We start from the raw sequence: 20,073 nt of genomic DNA, 5'->3' as shown, positions 1-20,073 counted from the left end.
TCTTTAACTGTGGTGGAGTACAAATCGTTGGTGTTACGGGTCCTCATCGTCGATTGTCCATTCTCAGGACGCGGCTCTGTTTTCTGATGCCGAGTTCCTCCAGCGCCTTTGCGTGTTGCTCGCGATTCCCAGCATCAGCACTCTTTTGCGTCTCCAAAAACAAAACAACAAATTTCCGGGAAACTCAGCGCGTCAAGCAGCACGTATGGAAGAGAAAAAGAACTGTCGCCGTTTCAAGTCCAGACTCTGCATCAGGACAAACGTGCTTCCGTCTGATTTTTATTTCGGGAAGGTAATCTAAAAGGAGGACCTGAAATTGACGAGGGGGCTGTTTTAGGTGGAATACGGCGCGGCTCCGGCTTACAGCCACGGCTGATGCTGGCAGCAGAGAGTCCCAGCCAAAACTAGGAGACTCCAGTTGCAACTTAACTCTCAGTCACTTCACTTACTCCCTCCCAGACTTGCAGTGTATAGTTTGCCAATGACTCTGGCCGCAGTTAGACGGCTCCGGACAACTTTCTGAACTTGAGCTTGAAGAACAGGGAGGAAGCGAGATGGGGTTCGAACTAGATCGTTTCAACGGAGAGGTTGACCCCGAGCTGAAGTGCAACCTGTGCAATAAGGTGCTGGAGGACCCGCTGACCACTCCGTGCGGGCACGTCTTTTGCGCGGGCTGTGTGCTGCCCTGGGTAGTGCAACAGGGCATGTGCCCGGTGAAGTGCCAGAGGATGTCCACTAAGGAACTCAACCACGTCTTGGCGCTCAGGAACCTCATCTCCAAGTTGGACATTAAGTGCGACTATCGGTTGCGAGGCTGTACCAAGGTGGTTCACCTGCAAAACTTAGCCGAGCATGTGGAGATGTGCGACTACAGCCCGGCCCGCTGCAGGAACAAGGGCTGCAAGGAGGTGCTGAACCTGAAGGACATGGATGTGCACATGCGGGAGAGCTGCGAGTGCCGGCCGGTGGGCATATGCGAGCAGGGCTGTGGGCTGGTGCTTTTGCACCGCGACCTTGCGCAGGCGGGCGGCCGCCACTGCTGCCTGCAGGCGCTGAGGGCGCAGAGCGGCTCTCTGCAACTGCAAGCGGCCGGCTTGGCGCAGGAGCTGCGGCAGCAGGCGGCCCGCGCCGGCAAACGCGAGAAAGCGCTGCTCGCCCGCGTCTCGGCGCTGCAGAGTGAAGTTCAGCTTACCGCCCTGCGCTACCAGAGGAAGGTCCAGCACTACATGGGCCACGGCAAGGAGGTGGCGGGCCGCTGCGGGGTGAGCTCCGGGCGGGGGTGGGGAAGAACGGAGGGGTTGCGGGGACGAGAGGGGTGGATGAAAAGGAGGAGGGGCGGCGAGAGGTTGCAGAAGGGTGGGGGAGAGAATGGGGCAAGGGGTTGCCGAAAGCTTGGGGAGGCAGAAGGGAGTGAGGGGTGCAAAAAAGTAGGAGAGGGATTTGGGGAAAGGGAGTTAGGAGGTGGCAGGTCTGGGGTTTGGACTGCGAGTGGGAAACGTGGGCAAGAGTATACCGGGTGATAAAGAACAGTGGCAAATTGAGGGGGTGGGGTATTAGACAAGGAGGAATGGAGGGCTCATCGGGAACAGCAGAGTGGTCAAGGCAAAGTTGGGGGGTGGGTAAAAGTTGGGGTCGGGGAGTGAGAGGGGTGGGCAGAAGGTGACGGATGGCATTACAAACGGCAGGAGAGGTAGGGGTTATAGTGGTTAGGTAGAGAGAGGTAGTTTTCTTGCCCCTCCCCTCTCTCAGATGCACTGTGTTATTCCCCCTGGAACCATCCCGTTTACTGGGCCGGCCACGAAGGTGGTGCTTAATACGAGTTGTCAGCTGCCAGTGCAACTCTGACCGAGTTTAAACAGAACGGGATTAATTAATTGCAGGAATTCTAACAGCGGGGAAGCAGTGGGGACTACACAGGGCGGTGACTTATTTTTGATCGCGATGCGATTTTTGCATTTGGTCGATTTAAACTGCGTTGATATCCGAATATGAGGGAAGTTTCTAACGCGGACATTTGTTAAATATTTAACGCCACTTTGGATCAAAATGCAAACAAAAGCTTTGCCGGGGGCGCGTGTTAATTAGAGTTCTAAAAAAATCGATTAACCTTTCAAGTGTCAAAACCATCTGTTTCCAATTTTGCACTTAAGTTTAGTACTAATTCAAACACAGTTGATTGGAACACACTGGGAGAGGTTTTTTTTTCAAAGTAGAGAAAGGTAAATTGGTTGAATGTCCCAATCTCTCCGCTGTTCAGTCTGGTGTCTTGGCCTCAATTCTAACTCGCCCCGGCTTGACTTCCCACGTCTTTTAATGCCTTCAAAACTAGGTGTCCTTGAATATTGCTGGTATTCTAAATACAGCTGTTGACGGGAACCCTGCAGTGACTGAAATCGGGGATTACAACCAGACCCTTCAGCAGCCTATTGTGTTGTTGCTGGACCGCTCATTCACTGCTCCGGGGGGTTGCTGTGTTTGAACCATTGTTTGTGTATGTGCTTTCGTTAATAAAGGTAGTTGAGATGTTTTCCAATTCATCTGGAGCGCAAATAATATGCTCGTAACTTTTCTCAGTGAAAAGATACGGAATGAATACGCTCCCACGGACCCCTCGGTTAATGGTAGGGATCCATGGCATTAAAAAAAAGGTTGGGAACCCATGTTTTATAGTAACTTAAAAGATATGTTGGGGGTGGGTGAGATAGATGGCAAGATCGTTGCCCAAAATAAGAGTGCTTAGAAACTAGGTGAAGGTTGGGAGGATTAGAGGGAATTCTGTCGGAATGTATTTTCTCCAGAGATTGGTTGGAACCTAGAGCAGGCTACTGAGGAATTGATTGGAAGAGGGGGTGGTCACAGCCTTTAAGAAGCACCCAAGTGAGCACTTGAATTGAATTGACTTTACTACTTACATCCTTCATATACATGAGGAGTAAAGATCTTTATGTTATGTCTCTGTTCACATATGCAATGTACAATTATAGTAATTTATAATAAATATTGTGTACAACAGGATAGTCAGTATAACATAGAAATACAGTTGTGTCACCATGAATTAATCAGTCTGATCACCTGGTGGAAGAAGCTGTCCCAGAGCTGTTGGTCCTGGCTTTTATGCTGCAGTACTGTTTCCCAGATGGTAGCAGCTGGAACAGTTTGCGGTTGGGGTGACTCGGGTTTCCAGTGATCCTTTTTACACATCTGTCTTTGTAAATGTCCTGAATAGTGGGAAGTTCACATCTACAGATGCTCCGGGCTGTCCACACCACTCTCTGCAGAGTCCTGCGATTGAGGGAGGTACAGTTTCCATACCAGGCAGTGATGCAGCCAGTTAGGATGCTCTCAATTGTGCCCCTGTAGAAAGTTCTTAGGATTTGGGGGCCCATACCAAACTTCGTCAGCCGTCTGAGGTGAAAGAGGTGCTGTTGTGCCTTTTACACCACACAGCTGGTATGTACAGACCATGTGAGATCCTCGGTGATGTTTATGCTAAGGAACTCAAAGCTGTTCACCCTCTCAACCCCAAGTCCATTGATGTCAATAGGGGTTAGCCTGTCTCCATTCCCCCTGCAGTCCTCAACCAGCTCCTTGGTTTTTGCGACATTGAGGGAGAGGTTGTTTTCTTGACACCACTGTGTCAGGGTGATGACTTCTTCTCTGCAGGCTGCCTCATTATTATTTGAGATTAGGCCACTCAGTGTAGTATTGTCAGCAAATGTAGTTGCAGATTGGAGCCAGACCTTTGGAGCAAATTGGACTACTATAGATAAGAAGAGTGGTCAACATTGACATGATGAGTTGAAGGGCCTTTTCCTATGCTGTAGCAATCTACTTGAGGATTATTGCACACTCTCTTAATTGAAGGTGTTTAAAAGGGTAGGGGAGTGATCACTGTGGGGAAAAATGGGTAAATGTGACAATTTTGGGTGTTTATTGTCCAACCACACCAGGAGTATTTGTTTTAACTAGCACAGCTTGATAGGATGGGTTGAACCATTCATTACTTGTTTTCTTTGAGTGCCCCCTCAGAAAGACAATATTTTGCTTTGGCCAGGAAGATTAGAAGGTTTTTAGAAATATATAACAGTGGTATTTACCAGCATTATTCTTATTTCTTACATTTGCTCTCGAATTTGACCCAATGATGTTTGTTAATAGGCCTACACTTTGGAAAGTCAGTTTCAACATTAAGCATTACTGCATCGTACAAGCCCTTTGACCCACCAGCCTATTGTACCAATTTGTTATACTACTCCAAGATCAATATAATCCTTCCATCCTATATAGACCTCTATTTTTCCATCAACAATGTGCCTGTCTAAGAGTCTCTTTAATGTCCTTAATGTATCTGGCTCTATCACCAACCAGTCCATGCACCTACCACTCTCTCTGTAAAAAAAAACTTCCACACTGAGAAAAGGTTGCTGGTTGTCCACTGAAACAATGCCTCTTATCATCTTGTATTCCTCTATCAAGTCACTTTTCATCCTCCTTTGCTCCAAAGAAAAAAGCCCTAACTCATTCAACCTACCTTCAATTAGTGTTGTGCCTGTTTTTATGATTAAGAGACGGACTTGCATTTGACATGGAGCAATAACACTGAAACTAAATTCTCATTATTTTAAAAAAGAAATGCCTGTCTTTGAATGCATGATGTAAATCGAGCCAAATGGGTGTAACTGACGATCTTAAAAACACCCTCCCTCTTTTCTGGATCCCAAACCTGACACAAATGGAAAGAATTATGGAGTTGTGTTATGGGTGATGCAATGCATTGAAGGGATCTTGCTGGAGCTAAAGGATTAGTTGTATATTGCCATTAGTCATTTGGCCCTTCAGATGTTCTGTCAATACACCTGTTGGTCATTGAGGTATTTGGATTTGGGGACATAGGTTTCCAAAGGGATGATAAGATCAGACTCTTGAATGCAAAATAATAATGGAAAAAAAACTAAAGGTGAGAAATGCAGAACAAATAAAATTGTGTAGTCATTGAAATAAAACCATGAGTCACAGGAGCCGAGTAGGCCAATATGGCTGATATATTATCCCGCTCAATCCGATTCTCCTGCCTTCTCCTCAAAACCTTTGATGCTCTGACTAATCAAGAACCCATCAATTTCTGCTTTAAATATATCCAGTAGCTTGCCCTCCACAGCAATCTTTGGCAATGAATTCCATAGATTCGGCACCCTCTGGTTAAAAAGAAATCCTCTTCATCTCTGTTCTCAATGGACATCCCTCTATTCTGAGGCTGTGCCCTTTGGTCTTAGACTCTCTCACGACAAGAAACATCCTCTCCACATCTGCTCCGTCAAGGTCTCTCAACGTTTGGTAGGTTTCAATGAGATTCTCTTCCCCCGCCGCCCGAGAGCCAGCAAACACTTCTCATATGTTAACTCTTTCATTCCAGGAATCATTCTTGTGAACCTCCACTGTACCCCCTCCGATCTCAGCACAGCATTTCTTAGATAAAGGGCCCAAAACTGCTAACTATACTCCACGTGCAATCTGACCAGTACCTTATAAAGCCTCAGCATTACCACCCTTGCTTTTATACTCTAATTTTCTCAAAACGAATGCTAACATTACATTTGTCTTCCTTCTCCCAAAGTGCATGGCCATACACGTAACTACACTATATTCTATCTGCCACTTGTTCGCTTTCTGTCTAATTTTTTCTGCAGATTCCTTGCTTCCTCAACGCTATCGGCCCCTCCACCTATCTTCGTATTGTCCGCAGACTTCACCACAATGCCATTATTACTGTCATCTAAATCATTACCATATAACATGAAAAGAAGCGGTCCAAACAGTGACCCCCACTCAACACAGCTAGTCACCAGCAGTCAAACAGAAAAGGCCTCCATTATTCCCACTCTTTGCCTCTTGCCAGTCAGCCAATCTTCTATCCATGTTAGTACCTTTCCTGTAATACAATGGGCTCTTAACAGTTACCTCTCTGCTGTCATTTTCCAGTGGTCCAATATCCACTCTTGCCCCTCCTTTACTCTCTATATATCCTCTTTAATATTATTGACCAGCTAATTTCATATTTTATCTTTTCTATCCTTATTGCTTTATAGTTTTCTTCTGTTGGTTTTTAAAAGCTTCTCAATCCTCTTCTGACTTCCCACTAATTTTTACTCTAATATATGCTCTCTGTTTTGCTTGTATGCTGTTTTTGACTTCCCTTATCAGCCATGGTTGCGTCATCCTGCCATTAGAACACTTCTTTTTTGGCATGTGTCGATCTTGCGCCTTCCAAATTGCTACCAGAAATTCCAGCCGTTGCTCTTCTGCTGTCATCCTTACTACTGTCCCCTTCCAATCATCTTTGGCCAACTTCTCTCTTACTTCTCTGTAATTCCCTTTACTCCATGAAAGTATGTATAGGTCATACTTTCCCTAGAAGACATGCCAATGATATAGAAATCTGAAACCCTGCACCCTGAACCAATTCCTCAGCCGCCATTCATCTGCCAAATCATCCTATTTTTTTTTAACCTTCACTGGTGCATAATACAGGCAGTGTTCCAGAGATTACTACCCTTCAGGTGCTGATTTTTGCCTTTCTACCTAATTCCCTATATTCTTTCTTGAGGACCTCATCCTTTTCCCTGCAATGTCATTGATACTAATATGTACTACAGCTTCCAGCTGTTCTCCCTCCCCCTTTAGAATGCTGTGGGCATTTAGACTGCAAGACATTCCTGACCTTGGCACCTGGGAGGCAACATAACATCCGGGTGTCTCTTTCACGTCCACAGCTGTCTGCTCCTTTGGAATGCCCTATTTCTACTGCATGTCTTTTCTCTCCCCGTCTGAGGCACAGAGTCAGACTCAGTGCCAGAAACCCAGTCATTATGGCTTCTTCCTGGTAGGACCCCCTCACCCCCCAACAGTATCCAAAGTAGTTTAGTTATTATTGAGGGAAATTTATGAAGGTGTGGACAGCACTGATGGATAAGATTATTGGAATGCTATCTTCCTCTCAAGCTTTAGGTAGTTATAATATTGTGCTTGGTTTTGAGATCCTCTGAAAGGATATATTGGTTTTGGAGAGTGAGAGATGATATCATTGTCGGTTATACCAGGACTAACATGAGTCGGGTGTGGAGACCAGTTTGCACTAACAGTAGCTTTCAGATTATTTAAACAAGGTGTTTAATATAATGTTAAACACAAAGTTGAAATAGTCCAACTCTAGGATTATTTAGAAGTAAAATCATTCAAAACAAAAATTTAGGACAAAAGATCTCTGTGATGTGAATCTGGGCTGTGACCTGAGTCAAAATTGCATTAGCTTGTATTTTGTGGTCTGAATTGTCATGTGCCTCCAATTTGGTGGAGATGGTTCCTGTTAAACAATGAGACACTACATTGTCGGAGGAGTTTCGGTCATATAGGAGTGTCAGAACAAGCACGCCCTTCCAAGGAAACTGATGGGCTATGAAAAGTCATTCCAAGTTTGCCAATCGGTTCCTCATAGCTGGCTTTCACAGATTCAAAATAAATGTTGCCGAGACTAAAAGCAAACAAATAATAATATTTAAATAAGTTCATGCAATTCAAATATGTCATCAAATCAGTGTAGGGCAACTCCCTATGTCGTTTTTGGTCAGACTTCAAAGTGATATTCTGCTCTGTTACTGGTCTGTAAGGAGTGCAAACATTGGGTGTAGTTTTCAATTTAACACATGCTGTTAACAGTTTCAGAAATAATCCACGCCGTTTATTCCCGATGCATCATCACTGAACTTGTCATGATTTGCACGTGGTTTCCTTCATGCTTCAACCTTTTAGCTGAAATGAATGAATGATATTTCTCATGAGGTCAAAATTAGTTTGAGTTCAGTTCCTGAAGTTCAGTTTGCAATTACCAAAAGTTATAGCTCATTGTTAAAATGCCTACTGTAACTGTATTAGGTTTAACCTTTGGAAGTGGTCACGAAGTGAGAACAGACTGTTTGGGAATTAATGTTCAAAATAACTTCATTATGCAAAATGATCAATAAGGTGAAAACAGGTACAGATATGGTGCTTGGCATGTGTGCTTGATGTTCCATTGCAGTTTATAGACAAGGAAAGCTGGTCACTGTTGTAATGTAGAAATACTGTCAATTTGTGCATAACATAGTTGGGATCGGGCATTTTAATGACGTTGATTGAACTATATAACTTGATCATGATTTTGGGGAGAATCCCCAAACTATTTTCCATCCCTCCCTACCACTGTTTAGAATAGAATCAAGGGATCATTTGTGCTACTTGGAATGTAGATGATTCGGTGGTTTAATGTTTCATCCCAAAGACATTATCTCTGAGCAAGATTAGTATTCTACCAGAATGTCAGTCTGTGAAGTTCGGAGCTCACTCAGTTAGTGGGTTAAGGAGTGCTACTTATTGGTTTATGGTCTTCTGATTAGGGTTATGAGGGCAGAACTCAAACTGACATACTGCAAGTAATACTAAGGAGAGCGTAGTCGGGTGGATTAAGGCACCTAGTCGTATGTGAAGTTGCTAAATATTTTTAGTTTCATTGGTCTTTGAATGTTGCTAATTTGTTTCATTCTCTTTACTGTTGCAGGATGGAGAAACCAAACCATTAACTGTAGTTTTACGTAGAGAAAATGACACTCTTGGATTTAACATTATTGGCGGAAGGCCTAGTCCGGTAAGTTCAAAGAGATTTCAGCATTTTTCTAGAGTAATTGGTTAAGTTGTTAATTTAAGACATATGTAAGTTTCTTTGTCATGTGACTATTTCTGAGCAGCTCTTTGGCAACACGCGTTGATAATGTCTCCTATTAGTGCTGGTATTTTGTCTACCTGATGTTAACAGAGATGTTGCATATTTGGCTCAACAAATATTCTGACCAGGTCTTCAAACATGTTAATATGCCTGGAATTTATGTGTTAACTGATACTTGGCATGACTATCTTGACTTTGTGTACCATTCCTGCCAAAGGCGCCTTCTTTACAGCAGTTTTCAGGACTGTTAGGTGATGGTACTGATTATTCTTCAATTACATCTCCTCCTATCGAAAACCAATCAAGCTATCTTTTGGTTTGTTTATTCCTCCCTTATCTAGCTTCCCCTGCAAGGCATCAGTACTGTTAGCTTAAACCACTTCTCGCGATAACAAATTCTTTGGGTTAAGATGTTTGTTTTGAATTCTATGTTCGATTATGCTTATGATTCCCAGCTTTTGATTCTTCCATAAACTTTCACTCAGCCCTGTTCTCTGTCCAGCGCTGTCATGGTTTAATGTCTCTCTAAGATTAGTTTCTCTTAAGGAGCTGCAATATGTTCAGCAGTCTGAGTTTTATCCTCTCGTTTCATTTGTTTGTGGTATAAAGGGACATGTGCAACACCAGACATCCTAGCAGTAATGCCTAGACTGATGCAGTAGTACAACACTGAAGGAGTTACTTCTTCTTGTTAGGGAGGTTGCTGTAACGACATTCAGTCATTGGGGGAGGTAACTGGCAAAAAGTGAATGATAAACTTTACAATTGCCCAGAATCACTTCACTCCACAAAGTCGTTCATAATAGGAAACTCTACAGGCTTTCTTTGCTGCCCTTGCAGGAGAACTACTTACTGTGCGGAAATGATTGCATTTCACCTGCATAAGTAGTTAGTTTATCGTTGCCACATTCAAGTCCAAGTTTATTGTCATTCAACAATGCTAAATGAAACACCGTTCTTCTGGGGCCATGGTACAGCTCATAGCACATATATATACTGAGATGGAATGGGATTCAGTGAAAGACGTTGTTTTGCGTAATATCCATACAGAAAATATCAAAACATAAGCACATTGAAATGGTACAAAAGGAAAGACAGAACGCAGAATATATTGACACAGTTGACGTTACTGAGGAAGTGCCGTGCAGGTAGACAAATAAACTGCAAGGACCACGCCCAAGCATTTGGTGTTATCTACCCTAGTTTCCAAACTTCCTGGTCTCTGTCATTTCTGTTGCAATGCTCCAATTAGAAGAGTCAAGGTGGGGCGTGATTAGACAACCCAAATAAACTGTGCAAGATAAAACCTAGAGCAGAAGGCTCTCCATTGTTATCAAAGCAACAAGAACTGTGTCCTTCAGATGAGATATTAAACCTAGATCCATGTCAACAGTGAAGTGACCATGGAAAATTACAGCATTGTTTAATAATGCAGTTCTCACTTGCATTGTGAATGAGAAGTGAAAATAAAGTTACTTTAAGTGCAAGTCTCATTCTATGTAAATCTTTTTTCTTGTTACCTCTCTGACATGGTGGTTCACAGTGGTAGAACTGTTACCTCACAGCTCTTGTGACCTGGGTTTAATCCCTGACCAACAGTGCTGTTGGTTCTGTGTGGTGTTTGCACGTTTTCCCTGTGACCACGTGGGTTTCCCCTACGAACTCAGGTTTCCTCTCACATCCCAAAGATGCGTGGGTTGTTAGTTTAATTGTCCTCTGTAAGTTGCTCCTAGTATGTAGATGATTGTTAGATCCTGCAGGAAGTTGATGCGAATGTGGTGATGGGAAATCAAATGAGATCAGTGTAGAATTAATGTAAAATTGGAAGATTAACCTTAGCTTTATTTGCCAGTGTAAATGAAAACATACAGTGAAATGCATCAAATTGACCAGGATTGTGCTAGGAAAAGCCTGCAAGTTTCACCATGCTTCTGACACCAACATAGCATGGCCATAGCTTAGTAAATCAGATGAGTTTGGAATGTGGCAGGAAACCGGAGCACCCAGAGGAAACATAGGCAGTCACGGAGAGAATGTACAAATTTCTTATGGATAGTGGCGGGAATTGAATCCTAATCAGTGATCACTGCTGCTATCATGCCTTTAGTGGTGGTTAGTGGTTGCCGTGGATTTCTTGGGCCAAAGGACCTATTATCATGCAATATCATTCTTTGACTTTAATTTTAATTCCTTCTTATTATATGGAGACAGGACAGAGCACAGTACAATAGGGAGTACTTTAATAAAGATTCTGCATTAAGTTGAACATGATTTTTTTTTCAGATTTTCTGTTCCTTTCCTCCAGAAATGAACCTCAGTGATTGGTTTGCTTTTTCTTAAAATAGTTAGTTTCCAGACTAGCTTTAATGAATCTATATTCCTTGATCCATCCCGTTAAAACTTTTACTTTCCAAAGGGCCCGTGACCTCCTTTTACTTGTACGGAATGCTCAGGCTTATCCATATTGGAACTTGTGGGTTCCAAACTCATTATGCAGGTCTGCTAACGACTTGTATTTTGACAGTGGTGGGAATTGAATCCTGATCAGTGATCACTGATGCTGTGAAGTGATTGCTGTCGTGCCTTTAGTAGTGGTTAGTGGTTGGCATGGTGCTTCCCGATTTGTGTTTCTTAGTCCAAGTCATTAACATAAAAATAAGCTGCAGTGGTGTCAGTATCAATCCTTGTGGAACTCCACATCCCACTCACCAGTGTGAGTAAATCATTTAATCCTTACTGCATCTTCTTGAATATCCATTCTGCTACATGCTCAGAACTTGATGTAATCATGGGACAAACTGTACTTTGGACATCAAGACAAAGTGCCACTTAAACTGTATTAAGTGCACAGGCTATTTTGGGCAGTTCAGCTGCTGTTTGCAGTTTGTTGAAGTGTAATTACTTGTCATTATATACTGGGCCAGTCTTCCCACTCTTGTGTCTTCTTGAAGTCCAGCCACTACTGTGAGTTCTGGCCTGCTGAGCTGGATATTCCCATTCAGTTTGACAATTAATGTTACGATTGAGGCTGGAGCTTGGTCTCTACCCATTTCACTCGCCCGCCCACACATGCCTTCTGTTCATCTTTTCTTCAGCCCTGTTGTCTATTAAAACTATTCAGGGTTTTTTCTCCAGTCGGCTGTAAAGAAAGGGCGAACATAAAACAAATAATTTTGCTTCTAAAATTCTCTTCCTTGTTTCTTCCGGTATCTAAAACTTAATTCATCTTGGAACTAGAGTTTCTGTGCTTCTCCAAGCCTTACCATTTTCAGCAACCTTTGGTTGTAAGCTCTCTGCTTCTCTAATCATCCTTAAAGGTAGATTTGTTATCCCCGTTTCTCCCAGTGTCTCCTCTATTATTGTCATTTAATGCATTTAGGCTTATACCATCTGTATGTCCATTTTAATTTAATGAATTTCACATCATATCACAGGATACAAAACATGAAAATAGGAGCAAGAGAGGGTCACCGAACCCTACATGCTTGCGCTATTGTTCAATATGATTGTAGTTGGATCTTCTCCCAGTGTCAGCCCCTCCTCTGTGGTAGTTCCTCACAGCCCTCAATACCCCCCCCCCCGCCAATCCTTTCAAAGAGTTACCTAGCTCCAGTTGGAGAGATCTAGCTTATACTGTCCCATAATTGTCATCCAAGGTTGAACACCAGTGTGGGAGGAAGTGGGTAAAATGGACTTCATTATTGTGCGAGATTTGTGGTCATCATTGTTGCGGGTCTACTTGGCTTTGGATGTCCATATAGTATCTCAGATGCTCAAAGCCATTGGTTACATTTCCTTCCAAGCCATTGCTGTGAAGTGTAGACTGTATGTGGCCTCTCATTTGTTCCCCATGGCAGTGATGTCCTCTGCTCCTTGGTGCAGAAAGTGCTGAAGCTGGCCAGTCACCTTGGTGCAAAATGTGGTAGGTTCTCCAGTTTTCAAGCCAAAGAGGTGCTAGTTCCACAGAAAGCATCAGTGTCTCTCACTGAGCTTGGCACACTGTTATTATTACAGGCCTCCAGCAGAAATGGTTTCCTTTTCTTTCAACTAGAAAAGGACCCAGAAATGATCTGAACAAGGGGACAGTCAGCAGTCAGTAGATACGACGTGCCTGTTCTGGTGCTGATAAAGTTATTGTGATCCTCCTGTCGAGTTAGCACTAGAACCAGTGCAGCTGCTAAAATGCATGAATGCATCCCAGCAATCCCTGAAATGCCTTGTTTATTTCAGCTCTTCAGTCCAGCGTATTTTGAGATCTGCTCTGGTTCGGTCAAGAAAAGAATCCTTGAAATGTTGGTTTGAATTTAACTTGGAAGTATATTGGTTATCATCATAACAATTAAAGCAAAATGGTCCTATTATATAATGTTCTTTTGTTACTTCCCACATTGTTGAGCACGGAACAGTGTATGAAATTCACACCACTGATCTAACTCTCTCTTTCATGCTTTCCTCGCTTTTAGTGTTTTCCTCCTTTTGGCTATTTTGTAATTCATTGTTAACTGTTACAATTGGGTTAGTTAACAGCCTCCAGTGCTACTCTGTTCCACTTACATTTGCTTTTGTCAGCGTAACCACTTCTTGTCTGCTCAAACCTGAGTTATAGGGATGATAGGTGGAATAGGTTACGGCCTTATTCCTAGAGCAAAGGGGAATGAGGAGCAATGCAATAGTGGCATACACAATTATGAGGGGTATAAATAGGCAAGCAGGCTTTTTTCACTGAGGTTGGGCGAGCTAGAACTAGACGTCATGGGTTAAGGGTGAAAGATGAAATGAGGAGGAATTTCTTCACTCAGAGGGTGGTGAGAGTGTGGAATGTGCTGTCAGCAGAAGTGGTGTATTTGGGGTTGATATCAACATTTAAGAGAAAATTGGACAGGCACGTGGATGGGAGGGTTATGGTCCAGTCCAGATGCAGTCAATGTGGCTAGGCAGAATAATGTATTGACATGGACTAGATGGGGCAAAAAGCCTGGTTCTGGCTGTGGTGTTCTATAACTCCATGAAACACTCTCAGTTTGCAATCCTGGCAGATTTTTGTTTTGCTGTGTAGCAGTGATTTTTGAAAGTTAGAAACTGACTGTCTGCACTTAAGGTTATATGACCACAATCAGTGACATAAACTACTTCCTCTCCTCCAGAATGCATCTAAAATTGAGGTGAAAGGCACTGAGTTGTCTTAGACTTTTCCCTAATTCATGACAACTTCTGTAGTGAGCAGACTTCCCATTGGAATTCCAATAATGAGTGTTCACATTAATCATAAAGTCAGTTGTTCTGCTTGTAGTAGGCACACCACAGTAGTGCCTTTAACAGTTGATTTCTCTGGGGAACTCTGCTCTGAAGTGTGCGAGATATTGCAGGCAAAAACCTTTCACTAAATTCAGTTGAAGATTCTGAGTAACTTTCCGGTTCAAAGTACAATAGCTATTCATACCTGCTTTGGTGTGTATGCAGCTGGTCCAGTCTGGGCTGTGATAGTTTTGTTAAGCACCGGTGCACGATTTTTGTTAAAGTTAGTCATTTTCTTTCCGATTCTTCATCTGCTTTTGAATGGTTGATCTTTCACTTATGCCTAATAGAAATCTTACAAAAGGTAATGGATTCATCCCAGTACATAATGGCTAAAGCCCTTCCAACCGTTGAGGATATCTACATGAAATGCTGTTGTAGGAAATCAGCAACTCTCATTAAAGATTCCCACCACCAAACCATGCTCTTTTCTTGCTGCTGTCATCAGGTAGAAGATATAAGTGCTTCAGGACTTGTACCACCAAGTTCAAGAATGGTTACTACCCCTCAACCATCAAGCTCTTGAACAAAAGAGGATAATTACTTTCATCTATTGATACGTTTCCACACCAATAATCTCACTTCAATAACTCTTTATCATGTTATTTCATGCTCTCACTATTTATTGCTATTTCTTTATGCAGTTGACCTTCACTAATCCGACTACCTGTAATCCGGTTCCTTAGATAATCCGGCACTGATTATGCTTAATGTGATCCTTCTGTAATTCGGCATTTTCATTAATCCGGCGTTCCTCAGGTCCCAATGGTGCCGGATTAGTGAAGGTCGACCTGTAGTTGTTTTTCAGCAGTTTGTTGTCTTCTGTGCTCTTGTTCTTTCATTGATCCTGTTTACAGTTACTTTTCTACAGTTTTGTTGAATATGCCTGCAGGAGAAAGAATCTTGGGGTTGTATGTGGTGACCTATATCTCCTCTGATAATCAATTTTACTTTGAACTTTGAATTCAGCTCCTTTTCTACTGTAGCATTCGTATTGTGGAGTTTATCCTGTGGAGGCTAACAATTTGCTTTGAAGCTAAGTGATCGCTTCATTGGATGGCATGGTAAATTGAGGTCCAGTTGTTGGGCAGATGTGAAAATCCAGTTTCAAAGTTCAAAGGCAACTCAGCACCTTGAGTATGACTTGCCTTTCACTGAAATCATGGGTCTCTATATCCAGTCTACCCTCCCTGCATTCTTTCATACCTTTGGCTAAGTCTAATGTTTTGGGCTCAGATTTAAAATTAACAATTGATGGGGTGTCAATGAGTGTTTAACGTGAAGCAGATTCCAAATTTCTACTAGTATGTTGCACTATTTCCTAATCTCATTTTTGAAGAATGGAACATGAACAAGTAGATAGGGTGGGAAAGAAGGCGTAAAATACGCTCAGTTGGGGCATGGAGTCTAAGAATTGGGTAGTCATGTAGCTCAAGGGCAAACCTTTATGGTGAGAGAGGGAAGGTGAAAGGAGATATGTGGGGCAAGTTTTTTTTACACGTAGTAATAGATGCTTGAAATGGGTTGCCAGAGTCGTGGTGGAAGCAGATACGTTAGTGGTGTTTGAGAAGTTGTTACATAGACATGTGAATACGCAGAAAATGGAGGGATATGATTGTGTGCTGCACACTCACAAGAACTTCAGTTTAATTCGGCATCATGTTCAGTGCAGACATCATGGGCTGCAGGACCTGTTCCTGTGTTGTCCTGTTCTGTGTTTTAATTAACTTGTCAAACTGAGCACCCTTGGAAAGTGGGAGGAAACTGGAGCTTTGGAAGAAAATTTGTGCAATCGCAGGGAAAGTTGTACAGACTGATAAGTCAGGATTGAACTTTGGTCACTGGAGCAATAAGGCAGTGGCCCTACCAGCTATATCACTGTACACCCAATTAACTGTTTTGATTGTAGTTCATTAGCTATTAAACACTTAAGGTTGCAAATGACACTATATAAAGTGTCCACTATGCTGATTTCTAAGGATAGCAAAGGAGATTCTGTTCTCAGACAGTCTCAGCTGAAAGATAAAGCAACAGTAATGTACAGTATCTCTAATTACTCAGTTTGGCTAAGAAGGCATCTAACTCATTTCAGAAGCTAGCTTGTTAACTGTAGCTTGAAGCAGATTAGTCATCCTATTGATTCCTGTGAGTTTTGGATTCATGCATGAGTTGCCATTAAATAACATGGTTGAAATCTGTTTAATTATTGGACGAAGGGGGAAGAACGATATTGGCCAGAAGTAATGATTAATTTGATCAAATCACTTCAAGTTGTGGCTCTTTATTTGACCAAGGGTTATGACTGCAGCTTAAGATCTGATAAAATACACTGATACAAACTGCTGTCAGTCAGCTGTAGTTAAATGATAGCTCGCTTGGCTCTGAATGTGTTGCAAGAAGGGTATGGGGGGGGGCTGTGGTCCAGGTGCGGGTCGATGGGACTAGGCAGAATAACTGGAGCATCCGGGGAAAACTCCTGTGATTGCCGGGGGAAATGTGCAGCCTCCACAGGCCAAGATCGAACATGGATCACTGTAAAACGGATTAGATGGACCAAAGACTCCGTTTCTGTGCTGTAGTGCTCTCTGACTCTGGCTTGCATTAGTAGCACAATGACGACATCTTAATGACTATGGAGTCCGACATCCCAGGAATGGATCTTCTGCCTAACTTGTCAATGCTAACCAAGATGTCTATTTGACCTTGTACCATTTGCCTGTGTTTGAAATATGAATCACTCAATCCCATTCTTCCTATAGTGTGCACTTTATAAGATCCCTACCAGATCTTGTTTTTAAAACCCACTGATGCATCACCCCAAAAGCTGTGCACAAACACAAGTAACCATGAACACTGAATCTTTCTGCCATTCCTCACACATGCACAAACTTGTTAGTTAAGATCTGATCAATGTTTTATTTTAAAGAAAACACAATTTTGAGTTTAGTGCATTAATCAAGTTATGTGTCTAAACCAGCCCAAGGAGACAGTCTTATGGTTCACTGATTCAGGATTTGAGAAAGAAATAAATAATTGATCTGAACTTTGTGTCCGTCCTCAGCCCATCTTCCCACCACCTTAACAGGGATAGAGTTCCTGTTGTCCTTACTACCACACTATGAGATGGCAACTTCCATCATCTTCAACGGATCTTCCTACCAAACACATCTTTACCTCCTCCCACTTTCTGCTTTCTGCAGGGATTGTTCCCTCTGTGATTTCTTTTGAACATTTATGCATCTCCACTGATCTCCCTTCTGGCTGTTGTCGCTGCAAGTGCAAGAAGTGCTACACTGGTCCCTACACCCCCTCCCTCACTACCTTTCAGAGCATCAGACCGTCCTTCCAGGGGAGGCAACAGTATATGTGTGAGCCTTGGGGTCATCTACTATATCCTGAGCTCCTGGTGTGCCCTGCTCTACAATGACGAGACCCAGTGTAGGTTGGGGGAGTTTTTTGTCGAGCACCTAAGCTCTGTCCTCAACAAGCAGAATCTCCTGGTGGCTAATCATTTTACTGTAAGTCTAGTCCCCGTTCCCCTTCTGACTTGTTGGTCCATGGTCTTCTCTACTGCCAAGATGAGGCCACTCTCAGGTTGGAGGAGTAACGCCACTTATTCCGTCTGTGTAGCCTCCAAACTGAAGACATGAACATCAATTTCTCTAATTTATGATGGTTTTCCTCCTCCCCTTCTTTCTTTTTCCATTCCCCATTCTGGCTCCCTTCTTACTTCTTTTCTTTACCTGCCTATCACCTCCCTCTGGTGGTCCTCCTCTTTCCCTTTCTCCCATCGTCCATGCTCCTGCCCTATTAGATTTCTTCTTCTTCAGCCCTTTACCTTTTCCACCTATCACCTCCCAGCTTTTCCCTTCATCCCCCTCTCCTCCCTTCCTCCTCACCTGGCTTCACCTGCTAGCTTGTACTCTGGACCCTCCCCTCACCACCTTATTTTGGCTTCTTCCTCCTTCCTTTCCAGTCCGAACGAAGGGTCTCAGCCAAAAACATTGACTCTTTATTCCTTTCCGTAGATGCTGCCTGACCTGCTGAGTTCCTCTAGCGTTTTGTGTTTGTTAATCTGCTTCAGTGTTGTTAGTTGAAGGATGAGCAACTACCACAATACTGCCTCTTGAATTAAAACCATTAGATCAAGGGTGAAAGTAATTTAAATTTTATACCGATGCAACTGTATTGCTGATATTACTCATTTAATCCATTTGTATTGATTATGTTGGCTCCATTCCAACCACCCCACCATGCAGCCACACTGGATACCTGTTCCCTCTGCTTTGGATCTTGCATTTGCCTGCAAGAGAAGCTGGAAATGGAATTGGTTTATTATTATCACATGTACCAAGATACGGTTCAAGCTTTTTTTTTGCGTGCTGTCCATAAAGACCATATGATACAGGAGCAGATTTAGGCCATTCGGCCCATTGAGTCTGCTCTACCATTCCATCATGGCTGACTTATTATCCTTCTCAATCCCATTCTCCTGTGTTCTCCCCATAACCTTTGATGCTCTAACTAACCAAGAACCTATCAAACTCCACTTTAAATATACACAGTGACTTCTCCTCCGCAGCCATCTGTGCCATTGAATTCCAGAGATTCACCACCCCCTAGCTAAAGAAATTCCTCCTCATCTCTGTTCTAAAGGGTCGTTATTATATTCTGAGGCTGTGCCCTCTAGTCCTAGACTCCCTCACTATAGGAAACATCCTCTCCATGTTTACTCTGTCTTAATTTGTTCAGTAGGGTTCAGTGAGATTCCACCCCTCCCCCATTCATCTCAACTCCAGTGAGTTTGGGCCCAGATCCATTAACTGCTCTCATATGTTAACTCTTTCATTCCTGGGATAATTCTTGGGGTCCTTGGACCCTCTCCTTTCTTAAATAAGGGGCCCAAAACTGCTCACAGTGCTTTAAGTGTGGTCTGACCAACACTTTATGAAGCCTAGCATTTTAGATACTTGCTTTTATATTCTAGTCCTCTCAAAAAGAATGCTAACATTGCATTTGTCTTCCTCACCGCTGTAAGTAAACCTGTAGAGAAACTTGCATGAGGACTCCCAAGTCCCTTTGCACCTCTGATTCTGAATTTGCTCCCCATTTAAAAAATAGCCTATGCTTTTATTCCTTCTACCAAAGTGCACGACCTTACTCTTCCAGACACTATATTTCATCTCCCTCTTCTTTGCCTATTCCCCTGATATGTCTAAGTACTTCTGTAGACTTCCTGCTTTCTCAAATCTACCTGCCCCTCTGCCTATCTTTGTATCGTCTGCAACCTTGGGCTCAAAGCCATCAATTCCATCCAACAGACTATTGACATATAATGTGGAAAAAAAGTAGTCCTTACACTGACCCTAAGCAAGGTAGAATTAGAACAAAGCAGAATAAATTATAACAGCTACACAGAAAGTGCAGTTCAGGTCAACAGTAGGGTGCAAGTTCATAACGAGCTAGATTATGTGGCCAATGTCCAACTTAATGTTCTTGGGATTATTTAATACATAGTTTTATAATAGCAGTTTAGAAGCTGGCCTTGAGCCTGCTGGTAGGTGCTTTCAGGCATTTCTCTCTTCTGTCCGATGAACGAGGGAAGAAGAAGAGAATGTCCAGGGTAGGTGGGGTGGAACATTGATTTTTGTTTAGCGACCCAGCAAAGTAACAGGCCCTTCTGGCCCAATTACACCTGTGTGACCAGTTAACCTACTAACCCGCATGTTGTTGGGACACGGGAAGAAACTGGAGGACGCGGAGGAAACCCGCACGGTTTTGGGGAGAACGTACAACTCCTTGAAGGCAACAGTGGGAATTGAACCCAGGTGACTGGCACTGCTATCCTACCGTGTCGCTACTGGGGTGAATATTTGGCTATAGATCTCATTGGAATGATGGCCACACTGGCAGTGCAGTAATCCTTCAGTTGCACTAACGTATTATCCTGGATCTTTGCTGTTTCTGGTATTTGCAAAAGGAAATGATCTAAAAATAAAAGCAGAAAATGTTGAAAATACTTA

The 20,073-nt window shown here is 42.9% G+C and overlaps 1 protein-coding gene across 2 annotated transcripts in view; it reads left to right on the top strand.

Moving 5' to 3' along the window:
• Window positions 1–413: 413 nt before the first annotated feature.
• The window catches only part of LOC134351696 (PDZ domain-containing RING finger protein 4-like), a 469,835-nt gene continuing 450,175 nt past the window's right edge, over window positions 414–20,073 (top strand). For both annotated transcript variants that reach the window (XM_063058212.1, XM_063058211.1), the window contains exons 1-2: window positions 414–1,262; window positions 8,591–8,677. In XM_063058212.1, coding sequence (XP_062914282.1) covers window positions 555–1,262; window positions 8,591–8,677 — 795 coding nt within the window. In that variant the 5' untranslated portion in view covers window positions 414–554. The remainder of the gene's footprint in view (window positions 1,263–8,590; window positions 8,678–20,073) is intronic.

The sequence above is a fragment of the Mobula hypostoma genome, chromosome 9 (genome assembly GCF_963921235.1).
Source record: "Mobula hypostoma chromosome 9, sMobHyp1.1, whole genome shotgun sequence".
In the NCBI taxonomy this organism is placed as follows: domain Eukaryota; kingdom Metazoa; phylum Chordata; class Chondrichthyes; order Myliobatiformes; family Myliobatidae; genus Mobula; species Mobula hypostoma.
The sequence above is the reverse complement of the archived record's forward strand: the minus strand, read 5'-3'. Positions and strand labels throughout refer to the sequence as shown.